We start from the raw sequence: 23,881 nt of genomic DNA on the forward strand, positions 1-23,881 counted from the left end.
AACAAATCTGGATATTTACAATTACACTACTCACAGCAAATCTTACAACGTTGGAAATTCAAATTCACTACTCCCCCCGCACACACACACACACCCCTAACTAATTAAAACAAAGAACTTCCCACTCAAGCTTAGCTACCATGCTACACTGACTCTCATAATGTAAGCATTAAAGGTTCCCCAGCAATGAACTAAGAATTCTGAATTACTTGTCAAACACAACCTAATACCTTGTCTGTGTTAGCAACATATTCTATAGAATTAGTATCTGAGTACCCAGTTGAGTGTACAAACCTGAAAGAATTGAGAGAATACAGACTAATTTTCTGGAAGCAAAGAATAAGCTGATATAAATAAATTGGGGGGGGGAGTTGTATATCAATGTTGTTGTTTTCTAAAATAATATGAACATTATTCAAAAATTAATTATTTTGATATGACAAGCACCACAAACTCAAAAGTCCAAAAACATTTTAAAGACATGTTAAGCAACAACTTACTCTTTCAAGTTTTAAGATGAGTGGAAACTATTAAAACCGCTTAAAAAAAGAAGCCTCAACTACTACCCGCCAGCAGAGCTGAACTTCAGCATAATACAATGCTGTCAGCATTCAAGTCTACAATAATGTTCATTTTAGTTAACCTCAAATTGTTCCACAATTTTATTTAAGCATGGATAAAGCTAAATTTCTAACAAAAACTTATTAAAGCTAAATTTCTAACAAAAACATATAAAACACAGCAGTAGTATGTTATTCAATTGCTGGATAGGGCCATAGTCCACAGTTCTTCTCCCATAGTCCTGCTCTTGAGTCGCTCTGGCACTGTCATTTTTCTGATAGTCCCAACAACTATGCACCCAAATTTTAAAGTACAAAACACACATCTGCACAGTATAGCTGTTATGTAATCACACTGATGTTTATAGATATTCTATGACCTGTGCCAGGTTTGTTCAGATGCAGTGGCCATATTTTAGCATCTACCCAGAAATGTGCAGTATTCAAAGCATGACAATTAGGACTGTTAGAAGGAAACACACAAGGGCACTGCCACTTTGAAGAACAAGAGAAAGGAGGCACAGGTATGATCTGCCTAACTGGACCCACAGGTGCACCACTGAAAAGCAGGTCTATAAAAATTGCCTGGTTTTACCTCCTTTGCTACCGTTCTGGCATAATACAAAAATTCCACGGCATAGTAAAGAACCATTAGTGTCTGATTATAATAGCTTTTCCTTTTACTATATTGCAGCTAAAATTAGTCCAATTTTAAAACTTAAATTGAATTTTAATTTTGAATAAAAGCTGTGATTTAATTGATTCCACTGAATTCTCAAGCATTCATGGCCTTGTTATACATGACTTCAATGTCTCAAAAAGTGGAAAGAGTGAACAGTGTTATTTAGGTACATTTATAGCCTAATTTTACTGTCTTGAAAGACAGTTACCACAAACTAACATAAGCTACCAAAATGTAGAGGGTGTCCAATTATGACATCCTATCAATAACTTTAAAATTAATAAGTGCAAAGCATCCACAGCAACTGCATGATTTCCCTACCAATCATGATATCACATCATCCATGGACAGTATGTATAGCTAATCTACATAGCACCAGCTACTACACAGCAATGTCACATGTATATGACTATAATTTGCTCAACCCATTCCTCATCTTTCCCCCTCAATCATAACTAGTCAGATTTGCAGAGATAAAGAAGAGCAGCTATCTCTTCTGTGACAATTGGCCCCATGTTCTAGTTTAGGGGATGCTGCAGGAGGCAAAAGATATATTCAAATCCTGCTCCCCAGCAGATGGCACCATTCCCTATTACCAGCTATAACACCTGTCCAAATGCAGTATTTTTGTACAATAAGAACTATCTTGCAGTGGGAAATTCTGGACACATGAGACATGGTCGCTGAAAACAAGCAGGCCAGAGCAATACAAAGAAACTCTGACGTGAGGTAGAAGCTCAAGGTCAAGGCTGCTATGTTAAGGAACCAGGCAATGTAAGTTTAAATTCTGCCCTGGTAGATACTAACATACACACCTCTCTCCTTGGCTCCAAACTTGGCCACAGTCAACATACACACCCATAACGTTTTTTTAAAAGTCTATATTTAAGGTTATTGGCATATACAGTAAGACAAATGGAGCAATTCAGTAAACAGCAGGAACAGAACCTGGGTCAGGAAAACAGGTCTAGTGCAAAAAGCCCATGACTCAAATCTTGCCCCAGCCATGAACTTTTCTAGCTAGCCCTTGAGTGCAGGTTTGTGCTCTTCAATATCTGTCTGTGGTTCTCCATTTATAGCCAGAGCTCTACTACTACCTTCCCCAGCACTGATCTTTCTTCCCTAGTACACAGCAGTCCTGCCCCCACTACTTACGATACAGCTTCCCCCAATATATAGCAATTCCTGTTCCTGTGTAAGGTTCTCCCCCAGTTTCTTTCTTCATGGCCCCTCATTTCCTCAACTCCTTTCCTCCTATCCGCTGCCATTTCCTTCATTCTTTCCTTGTGATTCCAACTTCTCCCCTCCACCCACTTCCTTTCAAACACCCTTTCTTCTCTTTTCTCATAACAGTACACAGATCCTTCTATATTTAGAACACATGTAAGGTTTTCTCCAGTGAAAGTTACCTATTACTTCCCTCACTTAAACCACATCATTCTGTACATGTTATCCTTTTCCCATAGCAGATAGAATATATACAGCAGCATCACAATAGTTCAGCCAATAGCTAGAAGAGTTCACAGGTAACAAGCAGCAAAGTGAAATAACAGGCAGGTAACTTATTATATTCACATATCACTCCCTGTAAGTGGGTATGCTTCATGTAAATGCACTTTGATCCTAAACTGGAGAGAGACAGCGGAAAGACCTCCTAACTTTGAGAAAAACATACTAGAAGGGGGGTTACCCTCTCCCCAAATCCAGAAAATGGTAGGCATGAGGTCTGTGTATGCAAAGTGCTCTCTTTCTGCCAGGGAACTCTTGAGAGCAGAAAACAGTGCAGAGGTGCAAGACCTTAGCCAGCTGGGGATAAGAATTAGACATGCTGAAAGAAAGCAATTTGCCATATATTTCTCTTCCACCTTGGGCGTAAGGCAACTACGGAACTTGGCTTGGAATACGTACATTACTTCCTCAGAGCCCATTTCCACCTCAATTATTTTCTAAGCAGGAAGGATCAAGAGAAGAAATTTACCTCAGAGGATTTGTGCCCTGTGGTGTGTATCCAAGTTCTGAAATTCTCATAGATCTGTTCTTGTGTGAATTAATAATTTATTTTATTTATTTATTACATTTCTATACCGCCCAATAGCCGGAGCTCTCTGGGCGGTTCACAAAAAACAATCCTATACAAGTCTATTCAGAAGCTGCACTGATTGCAATGGGACTTAGTCCCAAGTTAATATGCATAAGATTGCAGCCTATAAGATAAAGGGTAAGATTCAACGATGGCCTACCAAACAGCGGCGAACACTACTGGTTCCCAGTGTACACGCATGGCAGGTGGCACGCGGGGCGCTCCTACCGCCGGCAGCAGGAATATTGAGTTTCTAGGGGCAAAACCCCAAACAACCAGAAACAGACATTTCTAGACGGTGCAACCTGCCCCTTCCAAAAACGTGTTGGATCCTACCCATTCTGTTTTCTAGTATGTGAAAAATCAGTGCAGAAACTCTTCCAATGAATTCAAGGTACCATAAACAGGATCCCCAATCAGGCTCCCATCTAGGCACTGATCACACCTATTTAATTTTCAGAGTGGTTGCTATATCATGTGCTCTCAAATTGTTCCCAAGGACCAGTTGTAAAGAAGGGTGCCCCACGTTGAAAAGGGCAACTAGAAAGGTGACCATGCTCCAGCAGGTTTCGCAGTGATTTGTTAGACTGAAGTTACTGAGATTGAGTTCTCCAAGAGACCAGCACCATAGACCAACGGGCTGTTTTAAAATCTCCAACAGATGGTGCAAAATCTTACCAAAACAAATTGATACTGTGAGGAAATGTATCACACCTATCAACCAACATAAAAAGGGAGAGTGACATATCCACACAACCTCACTCGAAGCACTATAAAGAGAGCCTGTTCATCCTTGAAACTCAGCAACACTTTAAAGTTTTGCAATGCTATCCCCAATAAAATAGAAATATAAAGTAACATAGGAAAGAAAGCTGCATGACAACGTCAGGGTTCAAATAATGGACTCTTACTTTGAAATAACAAAACTTTTCAATCCTTCAAAACGAAAAATTAACCAGTGAGATCTTAACTAGGCATTCCAAACTTATCCCAGCATTAAAGGAAGACCATTCATGTCTTTGATGGACCTATTATTCACATACTTATTACGAACAAGAGCGGTCTGAACTACTAGTGTTAAAACAAACGGAAATTTGTGGGCAAGGGAAGCAGTGCGGGAATACCGCCATAGAAACCGCGGGGTTATGGGGATAAGGACGCTTTTTAAAAGTCTGTAAAGGGTAAGAGAAAGAAGCAGAGCAGCAGTTACTAAAACTCTCTTTGTATTTATATATCCAAACGGTAAGTAGGAGGCAGGAATGCGCTGCTACAAGGTGTGCAACGATATCAATATCTGCATACGAGCCACGGGCACCACTGCTCCGCACAGGACATTTATGAAAGCTCTGAAACGCAGTGCAAATCCCCCCCCCCACCTTCGCTCACAACAGCCCCGCCCTCGCTTCCGTATTTACAATCCTTCCTGTTCCCTCCAATTCCGTGCTTGCACTGTCAGCGCCACAGGGACCCGCCACTCAATCTCTTCCTCACTCTTATTGGCCTGACGGGGGCTAGCCCCGCCCAATGAAGACCATAGCGTTCCGATTTCGAACATCTTTGGCAGTTGATTGGCCGAGGACGCCCGTCACTCCCCCACCCCGCGCACTGGGGCTCCTGAGGGAGCTCCGCGCTTCCGCTATATAGAAGGGGGGGAGAAGGGGGGCAAATGGGCTCGATACCCTCGCTGGGGACGGCACGCGCTGTTCGCCCCCGGAACAGCCCCGGGCTCAGTGAGCCGCCGTTACCACCTCTCCCCCTCCCTCTGCCTCAGCCTGTGGTCCTATATTTTCCCCAGCCCCAAACAAAGTTTAGAGGGCAAGAAGCACCTCTAACAAGGAGGACCTTGCACCACCGCCCGCCAAAGGCACTTCAGCACAAGGGATCCTCGGAGGAGGCAGGCAAGAGGCTTCTGCCTAAAAAGCGCTAAAAGGAAGCCTTCTTTCCGTTCCTCAGGCAGCGTGGCGTGGCGGGCGGGCACAACAATCGCCGCTCTCTTCCTGGTTTTGGCTCCGAAAGGAGGAGCCGCGGCGAAGGCGCACACACACGCTCCACCAGCGGCGCACGCACGGAACACGCACCCCGCGCCACTGTGGCCGCTGCCCGCTCTCCACGGGCGCAGCGCGGCCAGGTTGCTAACGCCTACAGCACGCCAAGGTGATCACTTCCTGGATTCGTCCTCCCTCCATTACTCCAGCGCAGCGCCAGTGCCGCCCCCGGGAAGAGCGAGGGAGCAGCGTGCGCACCTCCCTCCGCGTAGCCCACCCTCGGCTTTCCCCTCGCTGTTCCCGACCCCCTCCGCCATCTCGCGTCGCCGCTTACCGGCGCGGATGAGCAGATCGAGCTGATTCGTGGGCCCCTCATGCAGGGAAGTCGCCATGTTTATGCCGCTGGAGCGAGCAGCAGTGGCGGCGGCGGCGGCTTCGCATTGACCCGCAGGGGCTCCCTGGCGCTCGGCCGCGCGCGCAGGCGCGGGCCCCCGACTCGTCGGCGCGCACGCACGCACGGGCGCTCTCCCACACACACAAGAGCCAACGCAGCTCGGCCGGATCTTCCTCTGCACGCTCGTTCCCGGCCAGCCACGCAGAGGGCGACGCGCGGCTTCCCCCTCTCCCGCCCGCTGGTGCAGCAGCAGCAGCGACGGCGAAGAAGCGCTTCCTCCTCGAGCGGGGCGCACGCGATCCTTCCGCCGCGAGCCTCGCAGACAGGAAGTGCCGGGCGGACGCTCGCCCTCCCGCTCGCTCGCTCTCCCTCCCTCCTTCCTTCCTCCTCTTCCATTCTTCAGGCAGAGCTCGGAAACCGAGCGGCAGCAGGCGAGGCTGCAGTGGCCCTTCGTACAGAGGCTCCCCGGCGTCACACAATCCCATTCGAGGCAGTCCAGCCGGAGGAAAAACAAGCCGCCGCTACTCGCTTCCCCTTCTTTTTCTCTTCTTCCATGAAGCCAAACGGCCGCCCAGGTGAGGAAAAAGGCGCCCGCGGCTGGAGAATCCACTGCCGTACCTGCTTTTCATTCTTGCTCCGGTGTGAGACGCAGCCTCTTCTTCACTGCTATTAAAAACTCGTTGCCATCAGCGCGTCCCCCTCCTACTTGAACGTATTCCTTTATAAGGTGCCTCTTGAGTCACGGAGTGCCTTTGGTGAGCATCGGCCAGAAACGCGATCTTGCCCGTTTGTCCTCCAGTTCTGAAAGTGCTGCTCAAGGAGACCGACCGACCGTTGATTAAAATACCATGTCATGGGAACTAAGGAACTACTGCTCTAATCCCAACCACATTTTGTAGAAATGTTATTATATGCAGCAGTCCCAGTCTCGTCTACACCAGGGTAAAAACAAGCTAACACAAAAATACCTCAGCAAATCACTGATGTCTTTCCACAGAGCTGCTCATATTAATATTGATCACTGCAGTGGATAAATATCAACTCATACGACAAACTGAACGAAGAATTCATAATTTTATCTTCATAACTTTAGGTTCAACACAGTTCAGTGCTCTTCTAGTGTACTAGATTTACTTGTTCCACAGTTCTACTGATCAGATGTTAAGAACCAAAGGCTTGACTTTTCATACAAATCCAAGGACCATCCATCTAGTTCAGCATTATGCTTATTATCTCACAAGTATGGCATGAAGGCACTTGTTCCTTGCTGTTTCTCCATAGCATTTGATACTTCCAGTGGAAGAGCTTACCAGTTGCACATTGCAGACAGCAAAGCACCTGCAAGGCCCTCCCTCCTATACAATCATGGGGCAGGAGGAAGTCCTGTCAAAGACAGCAAAGTCCAATAAAAATATGGGATATTTATCATGCAGCTTTTGGAACTTTCACCACAATATGAAAATTTACTCACAAGCAGTGCTCAGAATGTGGTGCCATCCTACTTGTTTTCAGGCAGACACCTTCCCACTTTTTTTCTCCCATGTTGATTACTGCTCGTACATAATCCTAATGATGTCAATGTATCTTACCAACTCCATTGGAATAGATGAGTGGGTTTCATGCTGGTGATTTACAAATGTCTCTGCATATACAACTTGTATCTGTAATATGCAGCTGCTAACAAGAAGTTTATTTTTGGACTATGCTCGTGCACTATTGGCAAATTACATTCAAATTGGAGATTCAGTTGATCTGTTATGACTAATAGTCACCGATTGCGAATGAAGGTTATAGGTTGAAATTTATTAAAATTACTTTTCAAAGTCAGCAACAATTAGAGCCCAATAGTAGGTGAAGGTTGCAAACAAAAGAACATCTACCTGAAAGTAAGTCATACTGAATTCAGTGGGACTTAACTTCAGAGCAAACATACATAAGCCATAAAAACATCTCCACACTATAACTTTCAGTACTACTGCCTGTTCTCACTTATTACAGTTAAACTAGAAGTATGGGATGCAATATCCATAAACACACACAACATTGTATTTATTAAATGCAGCCTCCAATTGTCTTAATGTCACAGTCAACTACAAGAATCAGCAAAGTTCCTTTGTAGGTCTTACATGACACCAGTCAGGATTTGACTAAAAAAACATGCACCATGTTAAAAGTCTAAGTAACACTTCAATTGTGTGTGTTAGAAACATGTTTCAGATAATACAAACTCTACAAGTAAATTCAGAAAATTAAACAGTGGCTCAATTCCACAGTGGGTATCTGTTTTCAAAGCTCTCCTGGTTTCTCTTTACTATATTTAAAGTTCAGCAATTAAATCAGATAGATAAGAATAGAAATTATGATGATGATCTCACGATTCTCTTCCCCACACACACCAGACTAAGGACTGGTAATAAATGTGAGCAAGGATTTGCCTTTCTCATATTCTTCTACTACTTCCAAACACACACGAGAAACAAGGTGCTTTTGAAATTCCACAGCTGTTTTCAAAAGCAGCTTGTGATGTGTTGAAAATCAGCATATGGAAAGGAAGAATCTAATTATGTAGTCCTGTAGATCATGGCTGAGGTCCACATAACAAGTACAGTTCATGAGTATACAACTTTAATGAGGAGTAAATCTCTTTCTAACTTCCTTTTCAGGGAGTATAGGATTACTGCCTAGGGGTGAGGGCAGATTTAGTAGTTATAATGGTGAAGCAAGTTTTTTTTTAAAAAAAAAGTTTATAATCATATTACCATATTCTATATACCTGCCAAAAAAGCTTTTCATTAGGCGTTCAAAGTAAGTATGGTATTTATAATTGTTTATTTCTCAAGCACCTACAGTGTAATTTTATCTTCAGGATTTGACAGCAGATCTAATGTTTAAGGCAAAGACAACAAATAATTTACATAGGGTATAAACCATTATTTCTAACAAGATGTAAAATCCAGAGGAAAACATCTTAAATTTATGCTTATGTAACTGGCAAACAAACGAAACTTTGAAGTGGTTGTAAGATTTGTTTTCCATAATAGTTGTATAAGTAGTAATCTGGAAAAAAGAAAGAAATCTTATTTTAGAATATGTAAGTTACCACTTTTTATGGAAGGGGTCAAGGGTATTTCTAGATCTACACCTTTCTCCCACCAGTTATGCATAATTTTACAGAAAAAGTATACATACCAACACTTCTGGATCAGTTTTTTCCCTTCACATGGAGGTGCTCCTGTTTAGATCTCCATTTTTCATGAAGGTCTTCTACCTCCCTGTGGCAACAATATTTTTAAAATTAAAAGGAGTCTTCTCTTCTGCCACAGGGAGGATTTCTGATGTGACGACAAGAACACGGAAAAGTACGAACATCTTAATGTTATCAGTGTATCTAAAAGGAAATCACCTCACTGATCTCATTGTCCTGAAAAGATCAAATTGGCACTAATACTGGCACAATTAGTGGAGAAACATGTAGTGTATTCCATCTGAAACGCCTGAAATAGAAAGCTGTACTCCAGCATCTGCTTAATCAGGAACATTTTCTAAAAAAACAAAGATTACCCTTATTTCATCTGAGGAAGGAAGACTCAGCCCTTTAAGATTAGGGACCACCGTCTATCCTATGCCCTGCCAGCAAGACCCAGGCAAGGCAGAAGAAGGACGAAGGCAATTTTGCCTCCTGCTCCTCTTAAAAAGAAAAAAAAGCAGGGCTTTCTGCAGCATATGGGAGGGGGAGGGGTAACAGCCCGAATGTGGGATTCCTCCTCCTGAGGTCATAAGACTGTCTACAGTCTCATGAGGGATTACACACATTTCCTATGGTCCTTGGGATGCTCTCCTCCCAGGGACTATAGGATTGATCCATTAGCAGCTTGAATAGAAATTTCAATAAATATTCAAGAAGTATCCCTCTTGTCATGAAAAGTTACAGTGGATTGGATCCATTGTGTTCCTGCCTGTTAAGGAAGTGACTGAGGCCTAGCGAAGGCTCCTGCTGGAGGAAAGGAAAAGGCCATTTTCTCCCATTTCCCCTTCCTTGTGGAGCCCCTTGTGCTACCTCCCACACTATTCCAGAGGGTTTCACAGCCCTCCAAAGCAGCTTTGCAGGCGAAAGGAGGAATTGGTAAAAAGAAAATATGCATATCCTTGCTATCAATGAGAGCTACAAGAAAGTTCAAATGAAACCGCAAGCTGTCATTCAATAAATTAACAAAATAATGGAAGTTAAGGATCCATTGCTATATACATAATTAGGATGCAATTCTATAACATCTGTAAATAAGCCTCCTTAAACTCCATGGAATTTAATTCTGAATAGACACATTAGGATAGTGATTTTATGTTCTTTATTACTCAGAATTATACACAGCTTTCCACAAAAATACTTGAATTACTTTTGGATTTTGTTGTTATTTGTAGTGTAAAGGGGATGAAGAGTTAAATCAGGTTCACAGGAAGTTATAAAGAGCTACAAGGACACAAGTTTTGTATCACCCTGAACTATCCTCTGGTTTCAGAGTCTCTAAAACACCTTTCCCCAAACTGTTCTTCAAATGTATTGGACTTTTAACACCCACAATAACCCTACCAGCCCCCTGCTGGCTGGAGGATGCTAGGAGCTGGAATCCAGCACATCTAGAGGGTGACAGGTTGGGGCAGGGCAGCTCTAAAGAAACACTTCCCACAATTATTTCAAATAGTTCACTTCAGCTATGAATGCTAAAGACTTCTAAAACTGATTTCTGGGATTCTCAGATCTACTTTGAAAGCCAAAACCACCCTGAGTGTTTCCAGAGGAGGCTTTTATTATGCAATTACTTTGCCTCATTCATGTAAATTTCCAGGAGATCCAGAAGTCTTCTGGTCAATCCTTATCCTTACCACAAAAAATATGTTAGGGAGGGAAGGCTGGAATGGCCATACAAAGTTTTTGATTGATATTACTAGGAGCATTCTGTCTAGAAGCACCCCTGCATTCAAGCCCCAAGCAGCAAAATTTGCTTGCAGTATAAGTGGAGGATAAAGGCAGCTTCAAGTAGAAAGGTCCACAAAGTTACCCACCTTCATTCAAATATTAGCATACTACATTTCACTATCAAACCACTACTTTATGTTCAGCCAGCTAAAAGGGAGATACTAGTATCAATAATAAAAATATATATCTCAAAACATTTTTTAATGGCTAACGAATTATTTACCATCAAGGCTTTAAAGCCTTAAGGGTAAATAATTTGCACTGTCAAGGCTTAAAAGCAACAAGCCTTTTGGAAGTATGCTACTAAATGCACCTTTATTACAATAAAATATTACATTAAACACTTCTACAGGAACAACTTTAAAAATAGCTCTTGCTTAAGTATCAGAAAGTATTTTTAGAAAGCCTTCTGTAGGAAAAGATACACACACACTTACCTTCAACACTGAATATGCATTAGCCAGAACAGAGATTTACTGACTAATTATATAGACTCCCAGCTTACTCAAACATTTGTTCACACCCAATGGAATTCCTGAGACTTTTCCTTTGAAAAACAGCCCACCCTCTATGCCGTATCACCACTTTGATATTCTCTACTCTGTATCTTACAAGGTGCTGGACAGGGTCAGAATTTTTGAGTAAATAAGCAACATAATTGATTCTTTTAGGTGAAAACACTGTTTACTTTGAAATATATGGTGGGTTTTTTTGTTTTTTGTTTTGTTCAACTATAAGCTTTTAACTGCAGGATTCTCGCAAGCCTGTCTAAAATGCACAGCATAAATGGGTAGAACTTCAGTAATTTATATTATAAATTGTAAAGGCCTTCCAGACACAGGGAAGTATTGTTTGGGACTGGGCTTGCTGGATCTTGGGCAAATCATTAGGCCACAGACATCACCCACTTAACTGTCAAGTCTGAAGTCCACTATTTTATCAATAGTCCATAACCTATCACACTACTAATGAGGAATTAAATGGAGCTCTTTCCAATAAATTCTTGGCACTTTTGCCTGTTGTACTAGAACAAATCCAAATCTTACTAACTAGCTGTACCCGGCGTAACATATGCCGTTGTAGCATATCTTAAAGTTTATTAATTAAATATCGTGGGGGTGGAGGCTGCTTGGAGGCCACCGATACAGCGCCGTCTGGCAGACCTGAGGGGGAGGGAGGTCGGGGAGAGGGGGAGCAAGTGTCCCTCTCTCCCCGGGGTTCCTGTCAGCCTTGGGCTGCCCGCCCAGCTCACATGAGATTAGGCTGGGGCCGGGGCTCGCAGCAGGCGAGCGGCCTCCCACCCGGCCACCAAGGGCCCCGGCTGTGCCTCGCTCATGCTCCAGACTGTGGTGCTGCCCCCTTCGTGGGGGTGGGGAGTGAAGAGGCAGAAAGGGGGGTAGGATTACCTTGGAAAGCCCGGAGGAGTTGGGCGAGGGGCTTAGCAACCTGTATCAGTTGACATTACACGTTGTTACTGTTGCTTAGCAACCTGTATCAGCGGAAGCCTTTACGGAAACAAACCTAAGCGTTTTATGTATATATAGACGATAGATGCTGATTGATAGTCTCACTGTATTAAGTGTTAATTACTCTATGACCCAAACATACCTATGAAAAAAATACTCTTCAGACATTTAAACTAAAAGCACATGTTAGAAGTCCAAAATATTTCAGTGGAATTTAGTCATGGCCAATTATGAATGTTCAGAGCACAGCAAAGATAAAAAATCTCCCATTAAAATTTAGTTTACAATACTAATCAATTCACTCTTTTTCTTTAAATCAATACATTACGGTGCAATCTTATGCATGTTTAGACAGAAAAGAGTCCTACAACTCCTAGCATCCCCAGGCCAGCTTGGCTGACTGAAGCACTCTAGAAGTTATAGGACATTTTCCTTTCTAAACAGGCATAAGATTACATCCGAAATTTTTAATTTTTGTAAACCACCCAGAGAGCTTCAGCTATTGGGCGGTATAAAAATGTAATAAATAAATAAATAAAATAAAATAAGTTGATCAATTTAAGTCTTGATTACACACAACAAAGCCTCAATGACCTGGCTCAGACATGCTAAACCATGCTGCTTAACCACAAAATGGTTAGTGGTTAAGCAGCATGGTTTAGTGTGTTGTCTGAACCAGGCCATAGAAGGTGTCCTGCGGATCCTGAGGGAGACAGATTTAAAGTCATTTTTCTTTTTGAAACAGGTTACCACTCACTGTTCAAAGAAAGTTCATATTTGATATTTACATTTCATCCTATTTGGATATATGAAGTAATTCATATATATATTATAGATTCATATAATATATATTCATATATTATTAGGCAGTGTCAAGAAATACTTTTGTAAGCCGCCGTGAGAGCCTTTTTTGGCTGAATGGCGGCATAAAAATGCTTAAATAAATAAATAAATAAATTCCTACTATAGTAACACACTAAAATAGTTAATTCTTCAAAGACATCACTATTGGGGAAAATCTGGTTTAAATACACATTGACACCAATCTTAACTGAGCACTGCCAGCTATTTTTTTATTATTATCATTAAGAGGAAAATAGTAATCTTACCCCAAAGGACAAGTGATCTATTGCTTGGGACACAAACTAAAAGCAAAAGCTTCTTCAAATTTTATGCAAGAAAGATAAGAGCTGGTACAATTGTAGAACATGCATAGCAGCAGACCCTTACAGGTTTTTTTTCCTATTAGCTGCTATTTAATTGAGGGGGAGTTAATCTGCAATTAAAACATCAGTGAAGCACACTAATTGGTTAAAGTTCACAGTCCTAGCAAAGTTTTTCATTTTTTAAAGGTCTACCTGTTTTCACGGTTTCCGTCTCGACTTCTTGTTCTTCTGCAACATCTTGTAGCAGGTAAGTTTCATCATCGTAAACAAAGATCTGTGCAGCATATCCTTGTTCTATTCTGGCACTTGGTACTGGCTCTACAATCACTGCTGGATACTCAGAGACTGGCTCATTTTCCTGTAGGACACAGTGAGACAGAGTTAACAGTTCACCATTCTAATCTAAACCTTCTTCTTTCCCCTTTATAATTTTATGTGTTTAACTGAACATTAAAATATAATATGGATGTATTTTTATGTGTTTGAATGTGTCAACTACTAAAGCAGAGGTAAAAAAATGTAAGCAGCACTAAGGCCACATCAGAAACACCATCAACTGGAGAAATAAAAATATAGCTTAAAATATACATTGTTTCATGTAATTAACAAGCAGCATGTCATTTTCATGAACCTGGCAGTTGCCAAGGTACATGATTACAGAAATAATTAGAATTTCAATAATTAAGAACACTGTCCAGAATTACAGGCTGATTTCAATGTGATAGTTAAACATGTGCGCAAGATTTGGACTGTTCATTACTGAGTATTCCTGTGTTTGCTCTTGTATTTGAATGTTTACTAGATAGTTGCCATTACAAAACTTACTTTGGAAGAAAGAAGTCCACAATTCACATAATAAATATATAGCATGGGAGCTGTATCTTATCTAACCCTGTTCTAAAAACAAAGTTAATTTAAAATAAATTGAGTTACTTTAATTAATCAAACACTAAAACCTCCAAAATAACTGCACTGATATATAAATTTCCCCCAGTCAAGCCTGTGATTTACCAGGCACTACTGCTTTACTGCAGTGAGGAATTCTGAGTAAGGAATGTCCTCTCTCCCTTACAACATGCACCCCTAGTGTCCACAATCAATATTTACAAAGACTGCATTAAAAAAAAAAAAAGGTTGCACATCATTTTCTGACCTTGCCTTGGATTTGTACTCCATTGCTGTCAAACTCTAGACTTGAACCTCCACTATCAACTACTGCTGATGTCATTGTGCATTCCCTTGAAGGATTACAAGGCTGATAGTCAAGGCTGATATTCCCAACGATGGCAATGCTGAATGTTTGAGAAATGAGAAGTTTGTAAATGGAGTAAATTATTTCCAAAATCCAACTTGTCCAATACTGGGATCAGAAGTCCTGAAAGAGAAAGCATAAGTAAAGAACATTGGATATATTCAACAAGGTTTAATAACTGTTTAAGAAATGTGTACAACCGTACATCAAACTAGTCCATCACTTAACAGTAATGAAAACAATTTATATGAATCACTTGTAATACTATAAAGAGTTGCTGGTTTGCCAACATTTGATGAATAAACTTACACTTAATTTGTGGAGGGCCCATTCTCCTAGAATTAGTTTAATTACACACATTTACTTCAATTTCAGTCAGTTTTAGTTCATCTTTCATGTTTTTAGTGGTTGCATTATTAATTCAGGAGCTACATATTATTCATAAATAGTTTTTATTAATGTTGTAACTATTAACTATTTGGAGGACAGTAGAGTAAAAAAATGGCCTAGATAATAATAGAAAATAGTAATAAAAATTAAAAATATCGTAGCCTTCCTCACAAGAAGCCCAGGGCTGCCAACAATCTATATAAAACAATACAGCACATCAACACCATTAAAATTATAATTTCAAAATTACAAATACATGATGCAATAAACCATCAATACACACACACAACCCAAAATCAGATAGAGTACTTGCCTATACTCCAAAGCTTGTACAAATAAAAACATCTTTAACTGGTGCCTAAATGACAGCAGTATGGGGATAGCTGAATCTCTACCAGAAGGGAGTTCCACAGCTAAGGTGCCACAACTAAAAAGGGCTTGCCATGTGCTGTAGCCCCATAAGCCACATTATTCAAGGACACTACAAGTAAAGCCTTTCTGGCTGATCTTAAATTGTAATATCCAATCAGAAGTTATCAGAATATGGGCTATAGTTGCCAGTTTATCTCAATCCAGGAGCAGCCATAGCTGACAAGCCATCCGTACCTTGCCATAAGCACTCCTTTTTACTGATGTCCCTTGAGCCTCTAATGACAGCTAGATTACATACCTGCTCCATCAGGGGGAGGGGGAGCACTATTCCATCCAAAAAGGCTGTATACCTAATTCCCAAACCCAGGAACCGGCCGGCCACAGAGCCTTCATTTCATCAGATTTAACTTCAGTTTATTGGCCCTCATCAAACCCACCACTATTCCAGCATGTACACACCCTCTCTTGATTTAGATGGAATGGGGAGATAGAACTGGGTGTCATCCACATATTAGTGATAATATGTGGATGACATAATGATACCACCAGCATCCTAACTGCCATGGAGCTGAGCAGAAGTCTCCCAATGCTTCATCATGGATGGAAGAGATTTTTTCCATCCTTAATATTCTTCACAAAACCATCGCAGAGCTTTTCCAAGAGCCTAGCTGGTCCCATTCAAATCTCAACAATCCAATCAACACCCAAAAGAGCTCTGTGAGGTGATTTGTCGAGGACACAATGGTCATGAAATAGTAAGCTGTCTTCACTGCCACCAATGCCACGACAGGCGTGATGCTGTGTTCTTATCTGTTAATTTTGGATCAAGACTAACGCCACGTGAGCTATAGCTGCCATCCAGTCCATTTCATTGCTCTGAGGTCTTCAGAGAACAAGGGAGCTTTCCACACTCCACACAGCTGGAGACAGCACTCTGATGTGATAGTAGTCCTACTCATCTCACAGGAAGAGAAGAGCATTGGCAGGAGCACCAGTCATGTCGATAAGAAAACTCGTCAGAGTATTCAGGAATCCTTTGGACCCTATAAGTCTCTGGGGTGTGGAGCATCCTAACTGGTCTCCCACACCTGCAGGGGAAGTTTGTCACAGCCCTTCCAAACTTCACCAGGGAGTGATCTATTTATGACAATGTGGTCACATTCACCACCTTCAGCTGACTCCCAATCCACCCTACAACAAACACCAGATCCTGCAACACGTGTTGAATCAGTGATGTACTGAGATAGAACCGTGGTTGACAAGGTGACTGTGAAGTCCAGAGCTGGCCCAACCAAGCCAAATTTGGAGTTCCCCAACACCATACTGGAAATCGCCTCTGCCAGCTCAGCCAGAAAGGTTGTTGGGCATCAGGGTGATTAGTCCATCAATAATACACTGCTCTGTCGCTGTGACCCAACACTAGATACAAACCCTTACATCCAGCTTCTAGGTGGACTAGTATCCTGGTGAGAAGGAGTTCTTGTGGATGACTGCAACAAACACTCACCCACTCCCTACAATGCTCCAATCAGGACTGGTACTGCACTATGAATCCAAGCAGACAGACCTGGGTAAAGTCTAGCCCACCCTCTTCCACTCAGTTCTTAGTTATGCATGTTGCCAGATCAGCCCCTTATCTATGATCAAATCATGGATGAGTGATGTTTTGTGAACAGACTTGGTATTTAAACAACAGCACCACCAGTGGGAGGGTTGAGAGATAGATAAACAGACAGAACTTTTAGCATTCTGTACCCATGAACCCAAGCATTTGATCTAGCCAGTATTCATTGTAGAACGTTGAACTGAATAAACCCATGGTTTGCTTCATAAGGTTTCCATACTTTGATACCATCCATACCAAGCTGAATTATGAAACTCTAATTACAAGCCGAAACCCACAAGGAATTGCAAAAGGAACAAGGGGGAGAAATAAAAGACTCCAACACCAAACCCTTCACACTGCAATTGCAATAGCAGCAGAGGGAGGTAGCCACCCTCTGCATCTGAACTGATCAGGGGAAAGGAACAACTAAGCTCAAAGAGCAAACCAAAAGGGAAAGATATACTGTATTTCTTCGATTCTAAGACGCACTTTTTTCCCCATATAAACATCTCTAAAAACGGGGTGTGTCTTAGAATCGCGGGTGCGTTTATTATTTCTTAGAATCAAAGCTTTTTTTCTGTTGATGGTACTGAAATTAGTGTGCACCTTACAATCGATGGCGTCTTAGAATCGAAGAAATGGTAACAACAAAACCCTACTCTATTCATTTACAAGCCCAGTTCAGACATAGTACTAATTGTATAATTATACACATCTCCACAATTCCCCTCACCAGTATGCCAACCACAAGAGCTTCCCCTGCCCCACTTTAGTGAGCTCCATCCCTCACTCAAGTTCTCCATGAATTGCAGAAAATATGGTAGCAATAAGGGCATTTAATCTCCTTTCATAAAGTGCTTCTGCTTAGCAGCACTCCCAGGCAAGTGAATGGGAAGAGAACAGCAAAGTCCAAGCAGAGTGTGTAGAAAACAGGAAGCTGTGTGACGTCAATCCTTACTGGAGGGCTTTTCTGAGGCTTGCCTAATAAGCTAACCAAGCTGTTGTCATTTGAGTCTCACTGTGTAGAGTGGAGCTCCCAATTTTTATTTGACTATCTGTGGCTCAATTAGAGTTGGAAGCCTCACTTTCCTGCCTTACATGAGGATTCCTTGCTGGCAGGTTTAATCATTTTTTTAAGATCATTTAATTATTTGCATGGAGGATTAGACACCCCCATGCACCCAAACAACATGTCCTTTCTTGTTTTGGGTTGCCTAGACCCGTGCAAAATCCAAGTTGTGTCAGATGCACTCAAAGTCAGTTGCAGGTATAGTTAGCAATTGTGGGGAAATGCCTCAAATTGTTGTGACTAACTTGAAGGCTGCATCCTTTTTAGAGCAACTTGCTCACACATGAGCATTAAAAAATGGTATAAATTCTAGGTGGGTATTAAACTAAAAAAAAAAGGATTGCATACAGAACATTAAGAGTAACTTTAATAATTGTTTTAAAAACTACATGATTGTTACCCTATTTAGCCATTTAGGGCAGAAGATTTTCTACCACCTGAAGAGGGACTTTGCATTTTGAGGGTTCCATTCCCTCCAACCACTAGGTAATATACACAATTGTCAGCCATTGCTTCTTTGTCCCAGAATACTAGGTTTAATTTGATACCTGCAAGACCCAGCAGCGACCAATTCTTTAAGCCTGAAGTCTCCATCTTGAGATTGGGTACAAACTGCAGACTTCATGGCCACAACATCGGGCCTAATTTTTGGATTTGTTTGTGTCTTCACTCCCTTCCCCCATTCCCTGGGTCATCAGACCCAGCCTGATGAAGAGTTCCGGACAATTCAAAAGTTTGCACACTCTTTTGTGACATTTCAGTTGGTCCTAATAAAAGCATTGCTTAGCTGAGGATCTAAGATTGGGTTTGGTGCAAAAATTATGGGGAAGGGGGAACAGGGAAGGTCTTAACAAAATCCACAAGTCTCATCTCCTGGCTGCTAGACACCCATTTTAGCCTCCCTCACTGGTCATTTAATGCACACCCCTTCCTCCTGGTTAACTGCACTGAAATGGAGAAAGTCTATTTTCTTAAAAGCATTTTTTCATAATCATTATACAAAACCATCTCTCAGAAGCTGCAGCAATGACCTTCTCCCCCTTTGTTTTCACGCTTGAGAGAGAGGATGGAGTCCAGAAGAGGAAATATCCCAAATGCTGGGTTCACCAAAAAACGAATCCCCCAGAAAAATGCTATGAACTGAGATATAGGATGCATGGCACATAATGGAAGAAACTCACAGTAGATTATTTTTTTCACTCGCCTTAACCAGTAAAATCTATGCACCAGCCTCTTTCTATATTGTGACAAAACAACCCCAGGGTTTCATCCTGTTCTGGGCTGGAATCTATCCTTTTATAACCCTCTTCATTCCAAAAGGGAATTTTCAGGAATTTGTTCATCACTTTCATGTCCTCATTCCAGACCTCCACCAAGCAAAGAGGCCAGCTAGGCCTAAAAATTTATTCTGTAGCAGCAGTTCTATCCCTACCCCAGCAGGGCCTCCAACCCCAAAATAAGGGACCCAGTCTTCACCTATGTGGTTCCTGTTGGCCATTTGAATTTAACTCTAAGCCTTCCTGCTCATCCCAGAGTTCAAGAAAATACTCACCTTCTGGATCAGATTTGCAGGTATCAGATTAAACCTAGCATTCTGGAACAAAGAAGCAATGGCTGGGACTGCCCCAGATAGAAGACATTTTTTTAAGTAGTTAGCGAGACAGTTGACTTGGCTGGAAAGTTTTCTTAGCCAATCTGTGCATAGAATCTAAGGCAGTTGGGACCATTGGAATGAACTGGACTCTGATAGGAGGAAGTATTCTACCAAGCAGACAGACAGCTTAAGAGAGACCCTGCCTGGGAACCTAATGTGGGTATATCTGAATAGACAGCCTGAGTTAAAACAATGCAGACTTAAAGATTAGACTGCCAACCTCAGCAGGGCACACAGACACATGGAAGACAGAATGGGGGGGGGGCATAGTTGATGGGTCCTTGAATAGAGATGGGGGGGGCAAATCATGGTCTACCTGAAATCTTTTAAAATAGTACCTAATGGGGGGCTCACAAAAGCTAGGGACTCGGGGTCAATCCCTCCTGTTATATGAGCATTGTGCAGAGTAAACACCAGTGAAGGGAAAGCAAAGCTCTTTATTCAGATACTATAGCTACAGTCCTATACACATTTATTTATTACATTTCTATACTGCCCAATAGCCAAAACTACTTACTTGGGAGTATGCCCCACTGAACCCAGGGGGACTTGCTTCTGAGTAGAGTACTTCTGACTTCACGGTAATATTATGGGTGACCATGTTGCGCAAGTGAACATCTGCTCACACAGTGGAGCTTCCCTTCCCACCTGCAGCACACTGCACCTCTGAAATCTGCTTTAGGGGGTCCCCAAACCCTCTGGAACAGATTTCAGGGGGTGTGAAGGCTACAGTGGGAGGGAGAATCTATTCCATTGATGGATGATTTACTGATGGAGAGACACCATTGGATGCAACCCAAGCAATCCATTTGTGATGTAATCCTAATCACACTTACTCAGAAGTTAAGGCTCACTGAAATTGTAGTAGGATCGAACTTTAAGCTGGCTACTATATAATGATGTTCAGCCACAATTTGTGGTGCCCTGACCATAAATATATGAGAAGCAGTGTGGTGTAGCGGTTAAAGTGCTGGATTGGGAGTCAGGAGATCTGGGTTCCAGTTCCCACCCAACCATAGAAGCTCACTGGGTGACTTTGGGCCAGTCACAGACTCTCAGCCCAACCTACCTTACAGGACTGTTGTTGCAAGGATGGAAAGGAGGAGGATTATGTACACCACCTTGAGTTCCTTTGAGGAAAATATGCGGGAAATAAATGCTAATATAAAGATATAAATACAAAGTTGGCACCCCACCTGAAGCAATGGGATAAAAGAGAGGACCAAATCAACATTGCAATGCTAAAATATACATTAAAAAAACAACAGATGAGATGAATATGAACTCACCCAGCAAGTGCTCTTTTAACATGTGTTTTGTACACACAGAGATATAACTCTAGCAATCATCGTGATTCCAATAAATCCCTCCTCCCAAGCATCAACAGGAAACAAAATGGTGGAAATTAACAAACACTTTTCCAGTCAGAGAGGAAATCAGAGTAAGCAGCTGCCCTAGTGTGCGTGCTCCACACAGCTGTCAGATTAGCACACAGTCAGAGCACAGAAGTGTGTTTCTAGCCTGGAAACGCGAACATAGCTCTCTTCTCTTCCCTTAGAGGGCCTCTGGGAGTGCCACATATACAGTCAACATTGAGCTGTGCCTACTTTCTGAGTTGGAGGCACTAACAGGTTGCCTCCAATCTTGCCAGCAATGACTTTTAACAGCAAATACCATGGACAGGCCAGTGAAAGCAACAAAACGGGAGCCACCTCTAAATATTATCTTCAAGACAGAGCTATTAGCTAGAAAAGCCAAAAGTGGCCCATGTTTGGCCCTACCAGTTTAGACCATGTCATTCAGAATCTCAGGTAACACAAGCAGGATGAAAGTACATTATGCAAAAAGCACCTGTGAGGAAGGAACAATTTTAGTTGAATAGAAAAAATGCCTAAATTCATATATACACATGGGCCTAAGCTCATGGTGATTGACCAGGAAAGGAATCTTGGGGTTTTGCTGGACATCTCAGTGAGAATGTTGACCCAGCATGTAGCTGCTGTGAAGAAGGCAAATTCCACGTTGTTGAGGATCATTAGTAAAGGAACTGCCAATAGAACTGCCAATATCATACTGCCTTTATAAAAACCTATGATGTAGCTGCACTTGGTATACTGTGTACAGTTCTGGTCACCGTACCTCAAAAAGGTAACATAGTTCTGCAAAAGCTGCAGAAAGGGCAACCAAAATTATCAAAGACTGGAGCACCTCCCTTTGAGAAAAGGTTGCAACGTTTGGGGCTTTTTTAGCTTTTAAAAAAGTGAGTACGTGAGGATATGGAGGTGTATAGAAGTATGCATGGTGCGCAAAAAGTGGATAGGGAGAAGTTTTTCTCCCTCTCTCATAATACTAGAACCTGGGGCATTGAATGATGCTGAGAGATTCAGGACAGATAATCATAGAATAGTAGAGTTGGAAGGGGCCTATATGGCCATCAAGTCCAACACGCTGCTCATTGCAGGAATGTTCCTCACTACAAGATGCAGTGAGGACCATGAACTTGAATGGCTTTAAAAGGGATTAGACAAATTCATGGAGGATAAGGCTGTCAATGGCTACTAGTCATGCTGGCTATATATTACCTCCAGTATACCAGTTGCCAGGGAACAGAAACAGCAGGGCACTATTGCATTCCTGTTCTGCTTTCCATAGACATCTAGTTGGCCACTGGGAAAACAGAATGCTGGATAGGGCTTTGGTCTATCCAGCATGACTCTTCTTATGTTCTTAAGAAACTTAAACCAAACTGGCACTTTTGAAGTATAACTAGTATTTTGTTCTAGAAAAAGTAACTGTGTTAAATCTGTTAAAGCGAAAACCAAGAGTGCCTTTTGACACCTTAAAGACAAAGGCATGAGCTTTTGTAGGCAAGAGCCTACTCCTTTCAGATGGTATTTGTAATAGTAATTGCTGGTTTGGAGTGAAATTTCTTCACTAACATGAACAGCTGTTCCCAAGCATGGATACAAAGTCCATCCTCTGAGCTCAGAATGCCAAGGAAGTATTCTTAGCATTCTTGACTAAGCCCAGCCTTCCCCAACCTGGTGCCCTCCAGGTGTTTTGAACCACAATTCTCATCATCTGATTATTGACCATGCTAGCTGCAGTTGATGGGAATTGTGGTCCAAAACATCTGAGGGCACCATAACTCCAATCATCTAATCATTGACAATGTTGGCTGCAGCTGATTATAGTTATGGGTTTAGTCAGCATCTGGAAGGCACCACAATTTTTAATTCTACAACATTGTTATGTCCAACTCTGATCTCAAAGCCTCATATTTCAAGACAAATGTCATTGTTACCCCAGTAGGTCACAACTGAAGCACTGACTTTATATTCAAAATTCTTTCCATACGCTTAGCTAAAGTGGATTTAGCACTACATTACAGTACAATCCCTATGTATGTCTATTCCAAAGTCCCATTGAACTCCATCAAACATACTCTCAGATAAGGGAGTATAGGACTGAAGCCTTAAAGACTTACCAATATATTATGGCATAAACTTTTGTAGACTAGAGTCCACTTCATCAGATGCAATAACTAATATTCTAAGTTGGCAGGTATATGACAACTTACCGGATGCACCTTACAATCAGTAAGATTCATATATTACACTGTGATTCACAAATACATCAAACCAAACATACCAAAGACATACCAGAACCAGACATATACTATCTAATATACTAATTACTAAGTTATGACAATGCATTTCATATCCTTAAGGTAGTAAAGATTTCAGTCTGATGTTGATTATTTGCATATATACTGACTCCCCCTCCGAAAAAGTATCTTAATTCATTCAAAACTTTCCATAATTCTATACACACTTATTTGTGAGTTAAGTCCCACTCAAATCAAAGGATTTTACTTCTCAGTAGACATGTATAGGATTGCAGTGTAAGTCAGACAAAGAGTAAATTAAATTGAAATCTGTAGTTAAATTGAAATCACTACAATCTTAATGTGGAAAAAGCAGGGAAAGTGACATGGAAGTTCATATAAAATCTATAGAAATCACCCTTCCTTAATTTATATACATTTTCCAAAAAGATAAAGTACCGTATTTCTTCGATTCTATGACACACTTTTTCCTCTAAATAAACAGCTCTAAAAATGGAGTGCGTCTTAGAATCGATGGCGTCTTTGAATCGAAGCAATACGGTAAGAGGAAAAGAGGAACCCCTACAGCAGCCTCGAGCCATGCGAGCGAGGAGGAGCTGGGA

The 23,881-nt window shown here is 41.7% G+C and overlaps 1 protein-coding gene across 3 annotated transcripts in view; it reads right to left on the reverse strand.

Moving 5' to 3' along the window:
- Positions 1-23,881, reverse strand: part of ELF2 (E74 like ETS transcription factor 2) — a 46,098-nt gene that overhangs the window by 18,236 nt on the left and 3,981 nt on the right. For 2 of the 3 annotated variants that reach the window (XM_063136351.1, XM_063136352.1), the window contains exons 2-3: positions 14,462-14,683; positions 13,501-13,666 (exon numbers count right to left, since the gene is read on the reverse strand). In XM_063136351.1, coding sequence (XP_062992421.1) covers positions 13,501-13,666; positions 14,462-14,536 — 241 coding nt within the window. In that variant the 5' untranslated portion in view covers positions 14,537-14,683. Of the gene's footprint in view, positions 1-5,641; positions 5,793-13,500; positions 13,667-14,461; positions 14,684-23,881 lie in introns of those variants that run through there. The other variant, XM_063136353.1, reaches the window with a different exon arrangement.

The sequence above is a fragment of the Elgaria multicarinata genome, chromosome 10 (assembly GCF_023053635.1).
Source record: "Elgaria multicarinata webbii isolate HBS135686 ecotype San Diego chromosome 10, rElgMul1.1.pri, whole genome shotgun sequence".
NCBI lineage: Eukaryota > Metazoa > Chordata > Lepidosauria > Squamata > Anguidae > Elgaria > Elgaria multicarinata.